We start from the raw sequence: 21,751 nt of genomic DNA on the forward strand, positions 1-21,751 counted from the left end.
AGTGTACAGGAGCAGTAACCTTTGGTGGAGCTGGAGATGGTGTCTTAATCTGTGTTATCCAAATTTGCCTGCAGCTGATGTCTGACCTGATGAATAGTATAAAATGAGTGTTGAATTATTAACATGCTTGCTGCCTGGAATCCTTTTTGCTGTCAAGTCCATGTAGACCTATCATTACTGCATTGACTGCCTGTAATGCCCTTAAGCACCCTCGCTAATATTGATTTCTTGAAAACTGGCATGGTTTTCTTGCATGTTAGTTTTAACATTCTTATTGATAAAATTGCTCTTTGAATTTTTGCAGGTATAGTTCGACACGTATTGTGATACTTGCATAGTGGCAAAATTAAAACAGTTTTTACTCAATAGATGTATTTGAAACTTCAGCATTGAAATATATATTGCAAATCAAGAAAGTTTAAATTGTATTGATTAATAGCGAGTCAAACTGATTTATTGTGAAACTGAAGTTGCAGTACTAATTGGAAAAACTTTGAGTATTTAAGCTTGCAAGTTGCCAAATGGCTGCTTCTTGCCAAGTACTCCTCTGTTTAGATGACAAGTGAAGCAATTCAGATAGCCTCAATGCAGACACCTGAAAAAGATTCCATGTGTCCAGGCAACGATACTGGAGACTGCTGCCAGAAAAAAAGGTAATGGAAATTTGCTTCGCTCTGCAGTTCCTAGAGATAGTAAATTTTTTAATTAGACTTCAGGCTTTTTATGAAAAAGCCTGATGGAAAAGTAGAGCATGCTATAAAAGTGCAGGGGGGCGTACTGTGTTCTCTGAAGTAGTCTGACAAGCCATATGTGATCTGAAACCTAACTTTCTATAACATACCGTGGATTGAATAGTATGTGTCAGGTGATTACAGGTATATTGGTCCTGTTATATTATGGCAGTATATCATTACTTATTATGTGGGAGCCAGCTGCTTCTCTGAAGCATTTGTTTATAAATGCCTTGAAGTGCTTTGAGATATGCCTTATTTGAAATGAACCAAATCAGTTCAACTGCGTTGATTTAGGAAGATAAATCTGTTAGCAGTAAAGGAGTTACGTTCTAAGCAAATAAACCCACTTAGAAAATTTAAGATATCTTCACATTTCTAAGTACTGATTCTATTCATGCTAATACAGTACTGTTACTGACGTAACTTTGCTAATAGGTAGAAAAAAAATTCTTTACATGGAGGAGACTAAGGAAAAAAAGATGTTCTAAAACTGTAATTGAGGTTTAAAAATAACTATGTATTTTAACAATTTCTATTTGGAGGCTTCAGTTCCTGTATTATTTAAATTAGTTCTTTTGGAACATTGTGTGTGTGTAGGCTGTTAGTTGACACAACAGATGCTTGAATTATCTCTTTCCAAGTCGTGTGCTTTGCAGTAAACATTAAAATGCCTGTAGCATAGTAAGTGTTAATATTTGGCAGCTTTGTAGTACTGGTGTTCTTATGTTACTGACTTGAATGTGCTGGTGATTTTATTATGGTGTTGAATGACCTCTTTTTGCATTTAATTTAACTCTTTTTGTGTATAAACCTAGCAAGTGGTAACATGGCTAAAAAAGCCACAAATAGATCCAAGAGGTTAAGTAGTGTGGCAGAGAATTTACGCCTTCTGTAATTGTCTGCACAGGTACATCAGCAATATCCAAGTTTTTAATCTGCTGTGATGGCTCAATTTTAGTTCATTTGTATCTGAAGACTTACCATTAAAAGATGAGGGAAGAATAAGAACCTTACTTGCTTTCTTGGAGAGATAAGTCCTTCCCCTAATCATCAGTATCATATATAAAGAAATAAAAAACCACTCTTGCTATCCTGGATAAACGTGATAAAACTTGGTATCTGTCAGTGTCAAACATATGAACGTTAAGGAATTCTTACTGTATTTTCTGTACTTGGTGCTATCTAAAATACTGTATTTTTGATCTTTTTGCTTGTTTTTCACTCCACATTGTGGAGTTTAAATTCCTTCTAAATTTTTTGATATACTCATGGTCCCACTTAGGGTTGTGTGTATTATACATATAAAATGTGACTAGTTGACATGCATATATTGTAATGGTTTAATTCCCCTGATAGGCAAAATGGGATGATATTGTGCCTTTGAGAATCCTGCCTGGGATAATTGCTCTAAATACAGGATCTGTACAGAAAGACTTGTTGTAGAAGCAAGGTTTAAGCTTTTTTTTCCTGTCAGGAGCAGCAGAAATATAAGATGTGGCATTGAAGATAAAAAAAGTTCCTTAATGGCTTCAGTGGTAGTAGCAGGACTTCATTCAAAAGCCAACTTGTTCTAAGTGCATTGCTAGCCACTAGATGCTAGGGTGAGATTCTCCACCCAGATAAAAATTAGCTAGAGCTCCCAAAAGTTGTTAGCTGGCTTGTAAATCACTGAACACTGTACAGAGAAGAATTAGTCAAGATAGCCTTCTGCAAAGAATCTGCTCTTCCTCTTTGCGAGCATTTCGTACCAGAGACTCACAATGCTATTAATCCTTTAAAAACTATCAAATTTCCTGACTATATCCTACAGCTAGAGCATCTTAAAATTTTAGAGCTTAGACACCTTTGCTGTCTTAGCAATGAAAGTAGACAATTATGTCCAGTTTCTTAGCTCTTTGTCCTAAAATGTTTGGAAGTCTGTAACAATGCAGTTTGTTTATTATCCAAATGCACATACAGAGTTCACTGATCTGAAATCTATTGCTTTCTCTGATTTTCCTGACAACTGCTTCTGTAAGAGTATTTTATGGTCTTACACTTTAAATGTGGTTTTTTTTTTTTTTTTAAAGGCTTAGCAAGAAAAGGCTAAGCCCTTTCTACTGCACAATCAACAGAGAAAGTTTTTATTTGCAAGATTACTTCTGAATTTGAATAATATCATAGTTTGCTAACACGTTGCTCTTTTCCTGGGGAAAGGAATGACAAACTCTGGATACTGCTGTAGTAGCTAGAGTAGATGAGACACTTCACTTACATGTGAAGTGAGGGATGGTTTACGGACATGCTGTTTTGACCCAAAGGACTTCTGAGTAAATGCGCCCTGTAATGTTATTGGATGACAGGTGTGGTGGATTCTTTCTCAGAACATTTAACCAGTGCTCAGGCTGTGATTTCTGCTTGTTTCAAGCAGATGGATATTTACAAAATCTAAGTAATCCACCTGGACTGACTATTTTTTTTTTTTTTTAAATGTTGATTTGAAGGCCAGATGTTCACAGAGGCAAAAAATGGACAGATGGTTGCAAACTGACTCATTAGCTGTTGCTACCTAGGTGTTCTAGCTAGTAAGATGATAAGTTTATCTCATGGGGAAACACTATAGAAATGTGCTCAAAAGATAGGCACTTCAGTAATAGTAAACATGATATTATGTTGCCCATGCAAATCACTGGTGTGTCTGAGCTGGAATTTTGCATCCGCATCAGGAAGATGGATGTTTGCAGACTTTGCCCTTTGCATTAAGAATAAAGAAACACAAAGCTATGCAGAATATGAACTCATGTTCCTCAATCTGTGACTCCTGGGTTGCCATGGAAGGCATATCAATAACTTTACTTATACTAGAGCCACAATGTAAGATATGATAAAAGCTAGTTAGACTTTTGCAAGATCTTCTCTAGAAAGTCTTAGCAGCACCTATAAACATGTTTGCTCAAAGTAGAAGTCCTTTGCTTACAGTCCTTCTTTGTAGTTTTAACTAAGAGGGTTTTTTTTTTATTGTGGAAGAACACTCGCACATAAATGCAGTACATTTTAACTCCTGAAGATACTCCCTTGTCCTTAGTTCAGCTAAAGATCAGGTAACTGAAAATGAAAGTTTTGTACTTGGGTATTTTTACGGAAGCATGTTAGATGACTTCTCTCCAGCATTCCCGAAACTGGATGTTTGAAAAGCTCTCCAGCACAACTGATTGAGAGATGATTCCATACTTCTGTGCTTGAGTTATGCTAAACATAACTGATCTCTTACTGGAGAACAGAGGAGTAAGTGCTTGCCAGCAATCTCCCAGTAGGCAAATGTGGATTGCATATGTGCATTCTGAATTCTAGTAAAGCTGGCTTTTGGTGTTCCTTCATCTTTTGCTTGTATAATTCAACAGAGTTTGAGTTACTCATCAGCTGGATGAACAGTCTCTGCTTGAGGCAGGTACTTGTACCAGATAGCTATGCTATGTGGCTGAGGAACAGATATTAGCATGGAAACAGGAACGAGCAGCTGAGAGCAGCTGAGAGTGACTGCTTAAGCTATCACTGCTGCCAAGACATCTACGTAGCCGTTATGTGAATTTACTGATCTAAAGCTTATCTAAAAGAGAATTTAGGAATTAAAGTGCCTTACAAATATGTATTAAAGATAGGTCTGCAGGAAAAAAGTTTCAGAATAGCTTGTGGAACTGCTTTCTAGATGTATCAAACGGCAGCTTTCCAAAGCTGTAACTTAGGTCTGCCATCTGTGAGGTAATATTTAAAAGTATGGACCTGATTAGAATGGTAAGCTCATAGTATTATCAAACTTTTAGACTACTGTAAAATACTAGTCTAATAGTATGTTCCTTTTGGAAAGTCAGCCTCGAATCGTTCGAATGACTAACTTGCAATAAAAGTTTGAACTGCAACTTTGAAATACTTAACTAAATTTTCACTAGAACCTCAAGTAAATTTATTTCAAGGCATTTACCTTTTTAAGAAACCCTAGGTATTAATTCTAAAGCACAGTGGAAAGATACCATTGCACTTTTTACAAAACCATAAGACTAGATCAACTGCTTCAAAAAGGATGAAGTACTTAAATTACCTCATAGAGTTTTTAGTTTTGAACTTTTGTCCATTGTCCTTCCTTTAACTGTTGGAATAATGAACATTTTAATGCAGCTTCCACACTTGAAGGGGGAAAAAAAAAAAAAAAAAAAAAAAAAAAACCAAAACAAAAAAAATCCACACCCACAAAAACACAAATCAAGGCTTTGCCCAGTCTTGGTTGAGTCACAGTGTTTTTGTATAGAACAAAGAACCAGTTGGCAAATGCAGAGAGAAGTCATTATCTTCTTATTACAAAGGATGAACAACTTTCTCTTTAGGGTGAAAGTTGTACATTGTCTCAAATAATTATACAGAAATTAACTCCTGTTTCAGTTTGGGCTTTGTCATATATGTAGACTAAGGAAGAATTACTGCGTGAACTTGAAGTGTAACTAGTGCGCTGTCTTGGTATGTGCTCTTATATTTGAGAAATCCGATAAGCTAATGAATGCCTCTTTTAGGAGAGGTTTACCGTATGTTGGGAACGTGCAATTGGGAGGTTGCAGTATATTAGCTAACCTGTGGTAAGTTTACACTATTGCTCTTTTCCTTCTCCCTCCTAGTATCTTTTACTTCTGCAAAATATTTACTAGCTTCTGTGTGAACCAGTTTACAGTTCTGGAGGATTATATTGGCAGTGATGGTATTGTGATGTCACAAGGTCAGTTATGACAGATTATAGCTCTTTCTGTTGATGTTCAGGGAGTGGGTTGGTTTGTTTGTTTACTTGTTTTAAAGCAGCAATGATTTGGTTATCTGTAAAAGGTCAGAGTTGTAGCTGGTTGTGGGGCAGAATAAAACCAGTGTTTTTCTGTGCTTCTCTGAGCAAAGTCTGGAAACTTCCAAAGGACTGGATATTGCAATGGGTTTTGTTTGTTTTAAACATTAAGGTTCAGCTTGATGATCATTAGTGCTTTCCCAGCAAGATTATTAAGTGTGTATTTAATCATCAGGAAGGCCAGCATTTGATGCCTACCCTTCTGTAAAGTAGCATGGTAGGGTTCTTTAAATTCCTCTAGACAGCATAATGTTTTTTATGTGCTTACTATTGAATATTGGTTTTAGGTCTCTAGCAGTGATTTACTTATGATGGCTTTGCCTGCATAGTCTTTCCGTTTTGAAGAAAATACTGTAAACATGGTGAAATTCAAATTCTTTCTTAGCTGAGGAATATTTAAGTTGTGCTTAATTAAAACCTTTTCTACTGTAGAGTACTGGTATCTTAGTAGAAAAAATTATAAAAGTTTACTGAACTAACTTAATTCTACTCAAATATTAAGTGTTTACATACAGCAAAGATTTAAGGACCCCAAATAAAATGCTTAATACATCTTACCATTTCATTAAGCCTCTAATAGGAAGCATTCAGCTTTATTCTTGTGATGTAATTTATGATTAGCAATCTGGATAAAACATTTTTTGGGTTTGTGTGTGAGTGTTTTCTACACACAAATTGTTGGGGGCTGTATCATGGATCTTTTCCTATGGAAAAAGACTGTGTAGCTTCTTTGGAGAAATAAGAGTCACTACTGTGCAGAAGTAAGTAGGAGTAATGTCCCCTCTTTGTACAGTGTTCAGTGGTGGAGTACATATCTGAAGATATTTGTGTTTTGAGACACTAAATACCTGTTTCTTCTGAGAATTAACGTGGATAGAATTTGGGTGAATAGGACTATATTGTGGGGTGAGATGCTCTTAGCCCAAAACACCTACCGTAAGCAACCTGTCTCTGGGCTGAAAGTCACCCTTGTCTAACAAATGCTCTCGCATCCTCTGTAGAGTAGAAGAATTTGGGAGGGGTCAAGCATGATGCTTGTCTTCCGGTCTGCTTTTGTGAGTCAGCCACTTCTGATGCTACTCCAGTAGCTTTTAGAAGAACTGTGCCTCTTGAACGTGTCATCACACAAGCACCCTGTACCCTCATAGTAAAGGGGATCTTCTGAAGGTGGCAGACAGTGCTCGAAGGGAGTTACGTTCTGGTCACGCATTCTGTGTTCATGCCCTAGTCACTGGTGTATTTAAGAAGAGGCAATTAAGCTATTTTGTGCAACTTTGAGTCTGTGCTGCCTTTTTTGTTTTGTTTTGTTTTCCTGAGGTTCTTGCATGTGGAAACATTTTTTTTGCTGATAAACTTTTTAACTTTTGGGGGAGGGCTTTTGCCATATAGTCCAATACAATGATTTAGGATACTTGCTGTCTAGTTCTTTCAAAATACTTGAGTTCATTAATGATTTAGTGAATGCTGCTTAAGGTGTAGTTTGACAATACTGAGCAAATCTGAATCGACAGCAGCTGCTGGTTCTGCATTTCTGGCATTGGCACTTGTCTGATCCTGCATTTCCTAAGCTGGTTTGGAGAGCTCAAGTGGCAGAAAATAGTTGACTTTTTCTGGCTTAGTTGAATGCCTTGAACTATCTATCCTGTTGTGGTGCCTAAGAAGAGAGAATGGCAGGGAAAATACAGGGCATGCAGCAGTGTAATATTACAGGCATAAAACTTACTGAACCCTTATGATTCTTCTTCAAAAAGTAGCAAAGGATTCATTCTTTTGAGCATTTTCTTGCTTGTGACAAGTTCTGGGAGTTGAAAAGCACTACTAAGTGTTTGGAAGAGGCAAGCCATAATGAAATGTTGTCATAGCTCCATTCTTCGATCAGTGGGCTTAAAGTTAAGATCTACAGTGTGTGCCTGTTATCACTCATTCAGCTCATCAGAGTGCCGTAATCAGTTTAAAATCATCAGTGTTACAATAAGGCTTGTATTTCCCTCATGCCCCAGACAAAGCTGGCTGTTACCCGGAATTCTTCCTGCAGTAGTTCCTTCTACCAGTGTACTGTCATGGTAACTTTTGTAAGATAGTGGTTTATAAGATTAAATATTTAGTCCCTGATCCATGAAGGAATTTGGGCATTTGCTCCTGTTCAAAACAATGGGTATATACCTAGATGCTTTTGTAGATACACACATCTGAATTGTTTGTTATCTGCTACATTTACATTTTAAGCTGAATTTGTGGTTGATTTTATGGAAAATACTTTTAAAGAAACATAATGATTCTTCTTGCAGAAGAGCTGGAATACTTTTGCAACTGGAGCTTATTGCTTTTTGTTTTGAACTCTTGTGCAGTTTTACACCTGAGCAAACAGAATAGAGCTTACAAATTATACATGCTGCACTTGGTGGGTTTAAGTCTTGTCAAACACCTAAGGAGCATACTCTTGTCACTTGAACAGGTGAATAAAGCTAAGCAAATAACACTGGTATGTTAGTAGGCATGCAAAAGCTGTTCCTTCTGTTACTGAATTTAGAGACTTGAATGCCAGGTAGTAGGCTAGATGGCTTTTTAAGTGCTAGTCTGTACTGGTGAAGGAAATGGGAAAAAAATAAATCTGTTAGCATGAATCTGTATTATGGTGTTTACAGACAGTACTGAAAGGTCTTTTGACATCCTGGCGTAGCTGTAGTTCAAGCGCTTCTATTTAGGAAAAAGTTGTATTCATGAAAAAATTAATGTACAAATCTGTTGTAAACCATCTGGAGTAGCTAACTACTTTCTTTGTTTCTTTCTAGGAAGTATCAAAATAAAGCAGATGTTGTGTCCTGTACTGTTATCTCAAGGTTTGGCAAGTAATTCTGTTGTGTGCTTCTTGGCAGCAGGAATGTAAACTAATTCTTTCAGCACTGAACTAGAACCTTGACAAGGTTTCAATCACAGGTAAGAAAAAATACTGCTGCTTGGAAATTTATGGGAAGGTATAATCGCTTTTACTTTGACTGTTTTAATTTGCAGCTTGTAATTGACCAAGAATTTAACAGAAATTTCAGAACAGATCGGATAAAAGCATGTGTCTTTTCTTTAAATGCATTTGAATTTTGCTTAATCTTATGTTTAATAGGGAGGAAGTGTAGCTTAAAGTATAGCTTCTCTCTGCTATAGTACAAAGCACTGTTAATAATTGGGAAAAAAATGTAATTTTTCAACACCTAAATGTGTGCTGACCCAGATTTTGAGGAAGGTATTTTCTCATGCAAAAGACTGTATGTACAGTGTCAGTCAGTAAAAGTCATGAAGAGTTTTGCCACCGTGTGTTGAGATCAGCTTACCATCTGTGTGTGGCTTTTTTCCCCCTCAAGCTCTGTATTTCCTTAAATGTGCTAATAGCAGCAGTACTGCTGAAGTTACCTTTTTTTTTTTTTTTTAGTTGGTTACAGAAAATCTCTAAATTTTTATTACAAGTCCACTGTAGCTTCAACCCTTGAATTGCATTTTCAAGGGTAAAGGTTGATGTTGTCTCCCAGGTCAGTGAAAATTGTTTGATTGCTGGTTTTGTATCATAACTTTATCTGACAACGATGGAGGTAACTCTTGTCCCACTACTCAATCGCTATCTTCTAAACTCGTGTGTAGGGAACTGAAAGTCAATGTTCTTACTCTGACTTTTTTTTTAAAGATAAATTCAAAGCTACAAAACTATATTAAAAAAAAAAAAAAAAAACAACAAAAACCAAACCACCGATTACACAACCATAAATACCTGTCACAGAGACTGCATGTTTTGAGTTGTATGTTTCTGAATAACTTAATTCTATTTTAAAACAGGGAGTGTTTTGAAGACTGTCCATGAAATAGTTTATTGCATATGCCAAATCTGCAGAATTATGATCAAGTTAAGGGCTTTCAGTCTTGATTTCACATTTTGGTGTCTTTTACAGAACAAGTTGCTTGCCTTAGGTTGCACTTGTCAACAATGGCAGAGTCTGGACTGTTGATATGAAGCAGTCAAATATGTCTTATTGTGAAGTTGGGTGATGCATAGGTCAGTTGACAGGTTGTGCCAAGGAAGTAGCATTAATAGTTCTTGTGCTACAGTGAAAGAAAGGTTCAAATGTGTTTTGGAGTTGTTTTTTGGTGTTTGTTTTGGGTTGGTTTTTTTTTTTTCTGTCTCCTGGAATGTTTATACTTAATTTACAGTGATGTAACAGGTTGGGAAAAGGCACAACTCTTCTTACGCTGTGCAAGTCATAGACTAATTAATGTTGGAATGGACCTCTAGTGCTCATCTAGCCCAACCCTTGTGTTTGACTTCCTCAGACTTCTGTGAATCATCAGGTCATCCCTCAATTATGTAAATAAATGGTTTAGTGTTTTGCTGTGCTTCTGCTGACCTGCTGCAGAACACTTATTCTGGTCTTTCAGACCAGTTTAGGAACAATTTATTGATCATGTGAATTGGTGATTCACTGCTGCCCTACTCTCACAAAAATGCACCTAAAGCTTTTGGTAAGCAAACGTTAAAAAAGGTAAGAAAACTTGTCTTAAATGCCTAAATTTAGAAAAAGGGAGAACTCATTTTTAGTGACAAACAGCTTTATACTAATGAGCAAAAAAAATTCATCAGTTTTAGTACCAATAACGTATTGGCTAAACACTGGCTCTCTTTCTTCAAAATCTTAGGTGCTATTTCTTTAATGAAAGCGATGGTTAGATTGATGATTGAAAAGGAGCAAACTAAATTTAACTCAAAATAGTTGGTCTCTTAGTTGAATTTAGAGAACAAAAAAAAATATTCTGCATAGAAATAGCTATACACTTTATTAGGGAAGGAGCATTGCTTTGTAGTATTCAAGTGCCACAAGTGCATCTCTTTTGAATAGCCCAGTAAAGAAATGAGAACATGCTTATTGGCTACAAGAAGTATGAGTGGATACAGGCAAACAAAAGGGATTTCAATTAATGTTGTGGGATATAAATCTTGTCATAGTACGGTCAGTAGGGATAAAAACAAGTACAGTGCTGTCTTTCAGGTGGTATCTTAAAGCCACACCTTGTTGCAGAGTTTGAGTTAAGGGCAAAATATTTCTTCAGGGTTAATCAGCTTGAACAGGTAATACCTGGTTTAATCAAGTAGGCCCATTTCACTCAGGTGCCAGTGCACCAAACTCCTACTTCAAGAAAAAGGTACCAGAGCATGAATACTGGCTTACACAGAGCTGTCTTGTTTCTTACAGACTTTAGCCTTCATTCTGCTCCCATGGAGGTGCTAGAAGCAATAGTGTGTTTGCTTTGCAGTGTCTGGGACCAATGATGTTGTATTTGGTGAACCAGCCTGGGTATTTCTGTCTTGCGTATCACTTCTTGTATGGTTAATCTGTAACTCGGATAAACTGTTTGCAGATAACGAAGGGGATTGAATTTCCCAGACTTCATAGTGTTCAGAGGAAATCTTGTTAAAGAAAACCTGAAGTTTTTACCTGGAAAAAGAGGATGAGTGACATTAATGAAGAGATTGACTATGGTAGTGTGTATCCTATTGAGAATGACTCTTCTTTAGTAAGTCCTTAGCTGTGGTGCCAAAGTGAACTAAAGGCTGCTAGTTGTCTGGTAAGCACAGAATTACCTGTAGCTAACTAGGAAGAACACTGCGTATTTCTTTTAAGCTTTTATTTGGCCACAGAACTGTGTGAAATTGACTTCTGCAATTTACCTAAGGGTGAAGCTGCATGATAAAGGCTTGGTGACTGTAAAAATGCATCAACCTGGGCACTGATGGCTTTGTACTATATGCTGTGATTGCAAAGCTAGATTCAGAGTCCACTTTAAAGTTTTCTGACATCTTAAATATCTGAGGTGTGATCTCTAACTTTGCACCTACCAAAGAAAAATAAGAAGCCATGGCATAGAAGTGTGCAACTTGTCCACGAGAGACAGACAGTTGCCATATAAGATGAGTTTGAAGTTTTGCAGTTACCTAGCTTCGTCCATGTTTTAATAAGGTGCAAAAAGGAGAGTATGAAATGAACCTTTGAAAAGGCCATGAGCATACATGTTTCTCTGGCGTTAACAACATAGCTAAAAAGGTTGTAGCCCTTAATCTAGCTCCTGGTGCTCCTTTCTATTTTTCCCCCCACTGTCTTCCTTGTTGAAGGTTACTGCCCCACTGAATCTGCTGTCTAAGCTGCTGGCTTCTAAACCCACTGCAGTCAAAGTCAAAGTTTCAAAATACTAAAGCTAACTTTGCACCTCTTCAGTGAAACAATTCAAAGAGTAAGGGCAAAAAATGTCTCAGCCAGCAGTTCTGAAAGAAAAGAAATTGCTGGCACAATGTAGTGGTGAGTAGCTGAGGCAGAGCAGAAGCGATAATGTTTTCAGGTATTGCTATTGACATTGAAAATAGATGTGAATCCACCGTGTTAAATTACACTTGTGATTGTTTTGTACCTCCTGACCAGTTTAAAGTACCCGAAGCACATTCCCAAATCTTTATTACATTTTTAACTTGCTGGTTTAGAAGTAGTGTGGTGGTGGGGTGGTTGTGTGTATTTTGCTATTGTTTCTTTTACCCAAACTGTTGTAGTAATAGAGATGCAGAAATTAATTTCAAAGATACAGCTGTAGCTCCTAGGTATGTATTTTTCCTGGTGATGGGGATAACTTACAAAATTTTTGAAATTCCTTGTTTAAAAGCCTCTTGGGCTTCTTTCTTGTCATCCTGGAAGGAAAGTTTTTTTTATACTAGGCTCTATATTAAAGGTTTACATTGATACTCAATTTAATTTCTTTGTCAGTATCCTTGGTGAGCTGAGATCCTTCCTTCCTGATGGTGACTCCCAAGGCCAGAGATTATTTAAAAAAAAAAACAAACTCAAAACAAATAAACCCTATAGTGAGTGGACACAAATGATAATCACTGTCCTTTTATGTAGTCAATTTTTAAGTGAAAGCAAAATATTCAGATCTCACTCTTAGATTCCAATAATTACTTTTTGAATCTGCCAGTACTTGTAGCTATATAGTTAGAGCAGCTGTTACAGCCAAGCTTCAAGTAGAGCTCGTGCTCAAAAATTCAATAACTATTTGCCTAATGTAAACTTATTTAGTGCCAGCATTTTTAAGGTCAGTAAGTCAAAAGCAATCCCAAGTTTTCTAGGATTACAAATATAAAACACAAGGTCTTTGAAGCTGGTATCACTCATCAAATGAACGTGTATTTAGTATATGTATAGTAGAAATAGATAGTATAAAGTAACTATGGTGATAGTATAATGATAGTATATTGTAAGTAAGCATAAGATTAGTAAAAGATTTTTTGCAATATTCTGTCACTCATTTTTGTGTAAATTCAAGGGTACAGGGAATCTTTATGAATGTCAAAGCTACCTACAGTGTGTGTAGACACAAGTAATGTGTACAATGTATGTATGCACATACATACACATTAGAGAGAGAGTAAGATGAAGACGGAGGGATTTCTAGCAAGGCTAAGTTTGAATTTTTGACTTAAACTAGAAAAGTTATTTCTTCCTGCACTTTCAATAAGCTTTGAAATTTTTTGTCACATATATTTTGATTATTTATTTCTCACTGACATCTTTGATATCTACTGCAGCATTTTCTCTGTTGAAACGTCAGTCTTTTTTTATAGCGGGAGCACGTGTTTTTTGTAACAGGAAACTCTGGCACTGTTTCTTTTCCACAGTACAGACTTATTAAAAATGACTCGCCTGTTGAGTGAATCCTTCTGAGGAAGAGATATTTTACAGTACACTCTTCTGACCTAAGCCCAAAAGATTGATGTTAGACCATTCTCATTATATGAAAAGATATGTTATTGCCTTTGGGACTGTTGGCCATCAAGGTATTAGTGTAGTTCTGATGTTCTCTTTGAAACTAACGTGATCTGAAAATTATTTTGTAATACATACAAAAACTTCGGTTGTGGCTTTTAGACCTTTATTATCTAATTACATTTTGGCCATCTTTATGACAACCAGCAAGTAAATATTTCTGCCTATTAAATATAAATCTGTATGGAAAGGAACATGCTTTTTATTTAAAGTAGCTGTAGTACCCTTCATGATGTAGAAAATCATGGATATCAGTAACTGAGCAAGAACCATTTGCCAGTTCATAAGTGGATCTTGAAAGAAAATCAGTGGGTTGTTTTTCTTTTTAACAGACAAAATCAAACTTATGCACAGACCTGATTTTAAGACCCTGTACTTGATGGTTGATCTAATACCAAAGTCTTAACTGTGTAGCTGTGGTGAAAAGGATACTTATCACAAATTTTTCTTATGTGTCAGAGGACATGGCTTTTGTTTTCATGCTTCCATACATAGCCTTCAAAAGGTGAGATGTCTTAATTTTCTTGAACCTGAATTATTTCTTACGTTCATTGCATATGAGATGAGGACCTCATGTAGGATTTGTATCAGGTAGGAAATATCAGAGAAGAATGTATGTTAGGACTTCACAGAAGTAAGCCTTGGGTTAGGTTTTTGGCTTGGGAAAGGGATGTCAGCTGTTGTTAGAGACCCACAACCCTGAACTCTCTTGGAAGTGGCTTAGCTATTGATTTAAAACGAGAGACGAAGATTGTACAGTAGAGTGGTAGCTAGAGCCGCTGCTTTAGCAGCGTATTGCTCAGATTCAGTTTCTTCCATTGCCAGAGAGGGCGGAAGGGCAGTATTTTCTTTGTCTAAAGGCCTTCCAAATGCCTTTTGAGCCTTGGTGATTACTGGCACTTATACCAGGTGATTGTTTTTAAAAAAAATTCTTATTATTATTCTTTTCTTTTTCCCAGAGATGGGAAGACTACTGAAAGAAGGGAATCCTTGGTTTCCATTCTTAATCTGATGAATATATACTGTTTTAGGGAATAGTCTGTGGAACATGGGTGAGAACTAAGGCCTCCATTTCCAAGGAAGTTTTGGGAGTTACAGTAGACGTGATCTTGCAGGTCTTGAAAGTTTCATCTAATAATCTTATGTGGGGTAAATATTTGCAACAGAAGGAAATTTAAATTGTTTTCTTGGGTGGGGTGGATCCAGTTGCGGTCTTCCAACTATGTAATGGGGGGGGTGTAGAGAAGGTAGAGCTATGCTCTTCCCAGAGATGTGTAATGAAAGACTAAGACGCAAAGGATGCAATTTGTTTTTATGGGAGTTCTGTATTCATTATGAATATGGTCAAACATGAACTGGTTGCTCAGAGGCTATGGAATCTTCATCCTTGGAGGTGTTCAAAACTTGAGAAGGAACTGAACAGCCTGAGCCATCTTTGGTGTTGAATATCATATTGATTGAACTTTGAATAGGGGTTCGGACTAGATAAGCTCTAGAGGTCTCTTCCAACATGAATCATTCTATTAACTGTAACTTAAACTTAAATTAATTCTGTAACTTGTGTATTCTGAACTGACTTAAATCTAGGTGCTTGTGTCAAGATTGATTTGTATCTAGCCTAGTGTGCTTAAAATAAGAGATGGAAACACCGGGTTAGACCTATGATAGGCTTTGCCTTCCATTGGATTTTTGCCGGTCACTTTGGCTGAGTCCTGTTTTTAGGTGCTCAAGTTTGCTGATCTAGCCTGAGATGTTAAAAGAGGGACAGAACTAGATGTGAGTACCAGGATACCGTTTTTCCAGTGGAACTGTTTTCTTTTTGTAACTGTTCATTTTGGAGAAAACAAGTAGCATTTTGTTGTGTTTTGTTTGGGGGTTTTGGTGTGGTTTTTTTTTTTTTTTTTTTTAAATCTGCTTTGCTAAAAAAGTAAAGTTTGGTATAATACCACAAATTTCACTAAAATATCTCTGATTTACTTAATTTGTACATAGCTGAGTTTACTGCTAGTCATAGTTGTGTGTTTTCAGCACTGTAGATCTGAAGTTCAAATTACGTTGCATAACACTTCATAGGAATATACTGTACTCACCTATATGCCATGTCATTTCCTTGTTGTTTTTTGTAACTTCCTGGTATTTTTTAAATGCTATAAGTTATGAAATTTTTAACAGAACAGGTGTTCATCCATTTTAATTTTTTGTGCCTTACTATCACTGATAATTTTGATTGAGAACCTGAGTTTCAATGAGTCAGTGAAAACACTTTTTCTTCCACACTCAGTGAAATGGCTTGACTTTGTGAGCTTGTCTTCAAAACAGTTACTGCCTTATATAGTCTACCTAATATACACAGGAATAGAAAGATTTCTATGTGCTTTGTGTCTTTTATAGGTCCAGCCATTAGTTGATGCCTAAACTTACTGTTTTCTTACTGACTGCAAGTCAATCTCTGCAAGATTTGTAATATTAAGTAGGTTATTTAAAATATCAATAATATAATCTTGAATAGGGTCATCTTTCTTTTCAGTTTCTCACTCCTGTGCTGTAGGAAGTGAAGCTACTTATGAAATAGGCAAAGCTAAGACATGGAACATGTGCTTTTGGTGTTTGTTTGGTTTTTTTTTAAACAGTTTTTTATTTTAGAGATATAAAACACAATACTCAGTACTGAACTCACAGGCTTTTGCAATTAGATAGGTTTTGATCTTTTTCCTTACTTAGTCATATGATTTCTTCCATGCTTGTGATTTTTAAGAACATAAGGACATCCTTAATTCAACTAAAAGAATCTTATAAGGTCTGCAGTGTTGGAGGACTTTTGTGATTTTTGGCAGCATTTCAGTCATGTATTACATTTTACTGGTAAGAATGTTTTTGTGTGCTTTTAAAATAGTTTTATATTGTGTGTAACTTGTGAATGAGTGGTCATCAGCTATTAAAATCCTTTCACAAATCTCCTTTACTAATGTTACTTGAACTATTAAACTGTGTGGAGCTTGTTCAGCTCTTAAGTGCAAACATGAGTGGCTGAGACCACTGAGAGTGCACTTGTTTGGTGGTGTGTAGCACTGCCTTGTTTTGCTTTTATGACAAATTTGACACTGATTCTTTTTTGGGTTGTGTTGTTTTTTTTGGTTTTTTTTTTTTTGTTGTTGTTGTTTGTTTGTTTTTTGTTTTTCCCCAAAGCAAAATCAGATCTTTCAAGAGAAAGGGTTGTGAAAAACATTTTGGCTGTGTATCTCACTAAGTAATGAATACCTCGTTTCCATTGCTGTGTTGCTTCCACTGAGTTGCAGTGTTGCAAACATTATTTTCAGATACAGAAAGGAAAATAATGACGCAAATAATTGTGAGCAGAATGTAACTTACTACTTTCACTTGCAAATTACATACAATGTGAAGCTTACAACCTTATGTTACGCGTTGTATAGTCATTTTATCTTCATATTTGCTATGCCAGGTAATATAATTAGAGGCCAGTGGATGGTGACTGCAGAGATAAAGAAAAAAAGATATTTGTGGTTTCTTGTGCATGAAATTCTTTAGAAAATATCATAAAATTGAACTGATTGGGAAGGTGGGTGAAGTTTAGGATGGATAGTTTGTGTTTGAAAGGGCTTAATGACTTTTCAAGTTGCTAAATGTACGGGAAGTATTTTGAAACGGTTAGATACGGGTTTGAAGTCATTCTGTAACTTGTCTTTTTGTATTAGATGTGCCATTATCTGTGAAATTGGTACTTCTGGTTTTGCTTTATAAAATACAGTTTGAGAGGTATTTGTGTTTATATGGAATAAAATCAAATTGGCATCAACCTTTGAGCACGTTCTCTTAATTTGGTTTTACTATCGACTCTGCAGCTGAGGATGTGTACCTTGTACATGGAATGCCCATTTTGGAGAGCATAAAAGGCTCAAGACGCTTTCTTTGGTGTCACACAATTCCTTTTTTTTTTTTTTTACGACTAAGACAATTTACTAAGTACAAGAACATCAGACTTCTCGATAGCAGAAGATTGGTACATAGAAGCAATTAACTGCTATGCAAGTGTAGAGTTCCCTAATAAATGAGAGGTGATCAAAAATCATGGTAGTATCTCAGAGCCGAATTAGATGAGGTAGTTGCACAGTGTTAGCATTCATACTGTCCATGCAAAATCTCAATTTTTAGTTAATGTTTAAGAAATCTCTTGCAAATATTTTTAAACCTGGACTCTCATTAGTGTTTTAGTCCATATCAGGACGGATAATTTTCTTTTAAAGAAAAAATACATCAACTCATATGATGTTCAGTCTCTTACAGAACCACATTGCTCCTTTTGCATAATGTTAGTAGCACCTGAATCAAAGGCCATTAAACCGGTATTAAGACAGACAGTAAAACTAAACTAAAAAGTAAACCAGATAAGGAGTTGCTGCAGTATTTTGGATTATCTAAGGGAAAGTGCTAAAGTTTATTTGAAAAAGGGAGGTGAGGTGCAGAATCTAACTGTAATCTTTTCCTCAGTGCATTATACTATTCTTTTTATCTCTGCTGTCAAAGTAAGCTGTGTATGCTGAAAGTACGTTTACACAAGGAGAATGGCAGAAACAAGGATTTCTTAACCTCTTTTTCTGACCTGGTAACAAACTGTTAAGGCAGAATTAGATTATCATGACTGCAGGCTGGGTGGGTACTAGTGTGTCAGAGACCTAGTGACTGGCTGCTCAGGATCGGTCATGGCAGAATTCTCACAAATTCTTTTTTGATGAAGTTTGCTATAATTTCCACATCCAGTCACTGAGGGTTTCATGGGGTAGTCATTTTTAGCATGATCAGAGGTTGTGGTATCTGAATTTCTGAAGTTCTCAGAAAAGTACTATGGGATCTATGGATTAAAGAATGTATTCTCTGCTGACTTTGTAAAGTGCAAGGTAGTCTAGTACAGGAGAGGAAGTCAGAAGTCCTCTAAAGCTTCAACATAGATTACTCACGTTTTACCTGCAAGCTTATTTTCTGGAGATGGTTCTTTCTCACCTATTTTTGAAGTAGGTGTGCAGATACTGAAGAACTTCTAACTTTCTGTGGATTATTTTCTTCCCTTAGCTCATATCTTGTGTAACTGGATAAATTTTAAAATCAAGATCAATGCATCTTTGAACTTGAAATCACCTGTAAACACATGAACGTCTTCTAGGGATGGTAAAAATGTAAATGGTGTTTTACAAAGGACTAACTATAATTTATTAAGAGAATCCTATGAGAAATTTTCTTGGATCAAAGTGTCACTTTTGCCATGCTTTACAAGACTACAGAAGTAGCACAGTACACGCAAAGCTAGTGAGACCAGTCAGTTCTTATTTATGAAGTGTTAGCTTTTCTTCATGCCACTATAAAACTGGAAAGAGAATAGGAGTCATATGGTTGTTATTTTTCCAGCATGAATTAGTTTCTGCAGTAAACGACAAAATCAGCAGGGCTGCAAAGGTATGTGAACTACTCTGCCTTTATATGCAAAGCCTTTAATTTTGACGAAGTAGCTTTTTAAAAGACAACACTCCACCAAAAAAGCTAACCAAAAATGCAAATGGAGGTGTGTAGTTCATGCTTCATTTATGTCACTTATTAATTACTTTTTTCCCCCTTTATAGTTGTTGACTTCAGAACACGCGCATGCTTTATCACTTGTTTTATAAAGAAACAACACAGGAAAGGGAGATCAACGCTTATATGGAGTGGTGGTTTTATAAATAAGACTTTTCTTCTCTGTTTTCCAGATTCAATATTGCATAAACATGGGTGCATTTTTGGATAAACCAAAAACTGAAAAACATAATGCTCATGGTGCAGGGAATGGCTTGCGTTATGGCCTCAGCAGTATGCAGGGATGGAGAGTGGAAATGGAAGATGCTCACACAGCTGTTGTAGGTATTCCCCATGGCTTAGAGGACTGGTCCTTTTTCGCTGTCTATGATGGTCACGCGGGATCTCGTGTTGCAAATTATTGCTCCACGCACTTACTAGAACACATCACTAACAATGAAGACTTTAGGGCGACAGAAAAACCTGGATCTGCTCTTGAACCTTCAGTGGAAAATGTCAAGAGTGGAATCAGAACTGGCTTTTTGAAAATTGATGAGTATATGCGCAATTTCTCAGACCTCAGAAATGGGATGGACAGAAGTGGCTCAACAGCAGTGGGAGTTATGATTTCACCTGAGCATGTATACTTTATCAATTGTGGTGATTCACGTGCTGTTCTCTATAGGAATGGACAAGTCTGTTTTTCAACACAGGATCACAAACCTTGCAACCCAAGGGAGAAAGAGCGAATCCAGAATGCAGGAGGCAGTGTAATGATTCAGCGTGTTAATGGTTCATTGGCAGTTTCTCGAGCTCTGGGGGACTATGACTATAAATGTGTTGATGGTAAAGGCCCTACAGAACAACTTGTTTCTCCAGAGCCCGAGGTTTGTGAAATTTTAAGGGCAGAAGAAGATGAGTTTATCATCTTGGCTTGTGATGGAATCTGGGATGTAATGAGCAATGAAGAGCTCTGTGAATTTGTTAAGTCTAGACTTGAAGTATCAGATGACCTGGAAAAAGTGTGCAATTGGGTAGTGGACACTTGTTTACATAAGGTATGTAACTGTTTTCTCCAAGCAGCTGTTCTAAAATGATCTTCTGTTTAGATGGGTACAGTGTTAACAGCAATTCCTGAACTAGTCTTCCCCTTCTCCCTCTTCCTTCCCTCAAATTTCTGTATTGATTTGACATCCTTGCTGATGAATATACAGCCTCATCCTTTGTGCCTGGAGAGGCAATAGCGATTGCAAAAATAAAGGTTTATTATTTTCTCAAATAATGCTCGCACATAGTTCCAGCTCTAAACTTTGTTTCCAAATACAAAATTTTTAAAACGAATAAATACTGTGCCAGGTATTTTGTTTTGTTTTGTTTTTTCTTTCAAGCCGGGCAATGTTCATATCCTTTGCATAAAACCAATGTTTGCACCATCTCCTTTTCAAGGTATGCTTTGTTTGTCACCTGAAGTGATGTCCTCAGCTTATTGTTGTAGCTTAGGTGGGGAAGCACAACTTTTCCATCTTAGCTTGTTTGTACTCCCCAGATTTTTGTTTGGAGCAACTACAGGTTGGTCTACAAATGTTTCATAGGTATACCATTTCCAGTATTCCCTGAAAAGTCCAACTCCTACTAGTGCAAATAGACTTCCTTTGTTAGGCCTCAGACCAAACATGCAATTTTGAGGAAAATAGTGAAATTCAGAATTCTAACAGTAAAGGGTAAGTAATTTTTTTCAGAAATAGGATTACATTCCAGCATATACCTTACATTGTATGATTGGTTTAAATGCCGTGTCTTCTCTGACCAAGCACTTGACCAGCCTTATTAAAAGATGGTCACTAGTATACTTTCAGTAAAACTGAGCCCTGACCTCATCTTCATAAAATAGAGTCCAATCATGGAGCTCTGCAGTTTGTAACGATATTAGAACGTTGTCCTCTGTCTTCAGTATGTGAATTGTACCACATAATAGTAACTGCTGTAAAAGACAGGTGTCCCTATGTGGTTGGTACGAAAGGGAATGTAGAGTAACTCCTGAGTGAAGGAATTTATTGTAATGTCAGATTCCTACTTAATTTCTGCAGGAGAAGGAGTTGTTGTGATAGATGATAGGAGCTGTCAGGTAGGTCGAGTTTACACAGAAACAACACGCAATGAGTAATGGCACTTAAATTTCTACACACACACACACGACCCCACCCCCCCCCACCCACCCCCCCCCCCAAAAAAATATTTATTTCAAACGAGGTGTTGAAATTATGGTTCTATTGGATTTCCTTGTAAGAGAGTTAGACATTGTGTTTTTACATTTGACTGTGGATTATAATTTTGAAAATTAAATATGAGCTGGAAAGTGGTATCAGAGTTTACTAGTGAAGAACTGGCATTAAATTTAGTATCTGAAGAAGCTGTTGGCTTATGTTTCTGAGCACACAATAGTCTGTGAGGTCAGCTTGGCCATACTAAATGAATTCATATTTTGTACTTATTTTCTTCAAGTTGCTATATATAACACAGGCACATTCTGATAAATAGATTCGTAATGAACGTAACGCCTCACATGAATGCTCTCAAACTGGAATAAATTAACAACTGGAGCTAGCTATTCTGGTAGTCTAAGATAAGTATTCTGCATTTCATTTTGCAACATGAGATGTTTTTTAGCTTGGCTTAAGGTAACATTGAACAACTGTCTGTCTAATTTCTGACCTGTTTCCTTGATGTTATTTTAAAACGGTTGGCAGGTA

The 21,751-nt window shown here is 36.6% G+C and overlaps 1 protein-coding gene across 4 annotated transcripts in view; it reads left to right on the forward strand.

Annotated features, from left to right (window-relative positions):
• Positions 1-423: 423 nt before the first annotated feature.
• The window catches only part of PPM1B (protein phosphatase, Mg2+/Mn2+ dependent 1B), a 42,368-nt gene continuing 21,040 nt past the window's right edge, over positions 424-21,751 (forward strand). For all 4 annotated transcript variants that reach the window (XM_082480614.1, XM_082480612.1, XM_082480613.1 and 1 more), the window contains exons 1-3: positions 424-653; positions 8,385-8,529; positions 19,196-20,059. In XM_082480614.1, coding sequence (XP_082336740.1) covers positions 19,214-20,059 — 846 coding nt within the window. In that variant the 5' untranslated portion in view covers positions 424-653; positions 8,385-8,529; positions 19,196-19,213. The remainder of the gene's footprint in view (positions 654-8,384; positions 8,530-19,195; positions 20,060-21,751) is intronic.

The sequence above is a fragment of the Vanellus vanellus genome (genome assembly GCF_965231255.1).
Source record: "Vanellus vanellus genome assembly, chromosome: 3".
NCBI lineage: Eukaryota > Metazoa > Chordata > Aves > Charadriiformes > Charadriidae > Vanellus > Vanellus vanellus.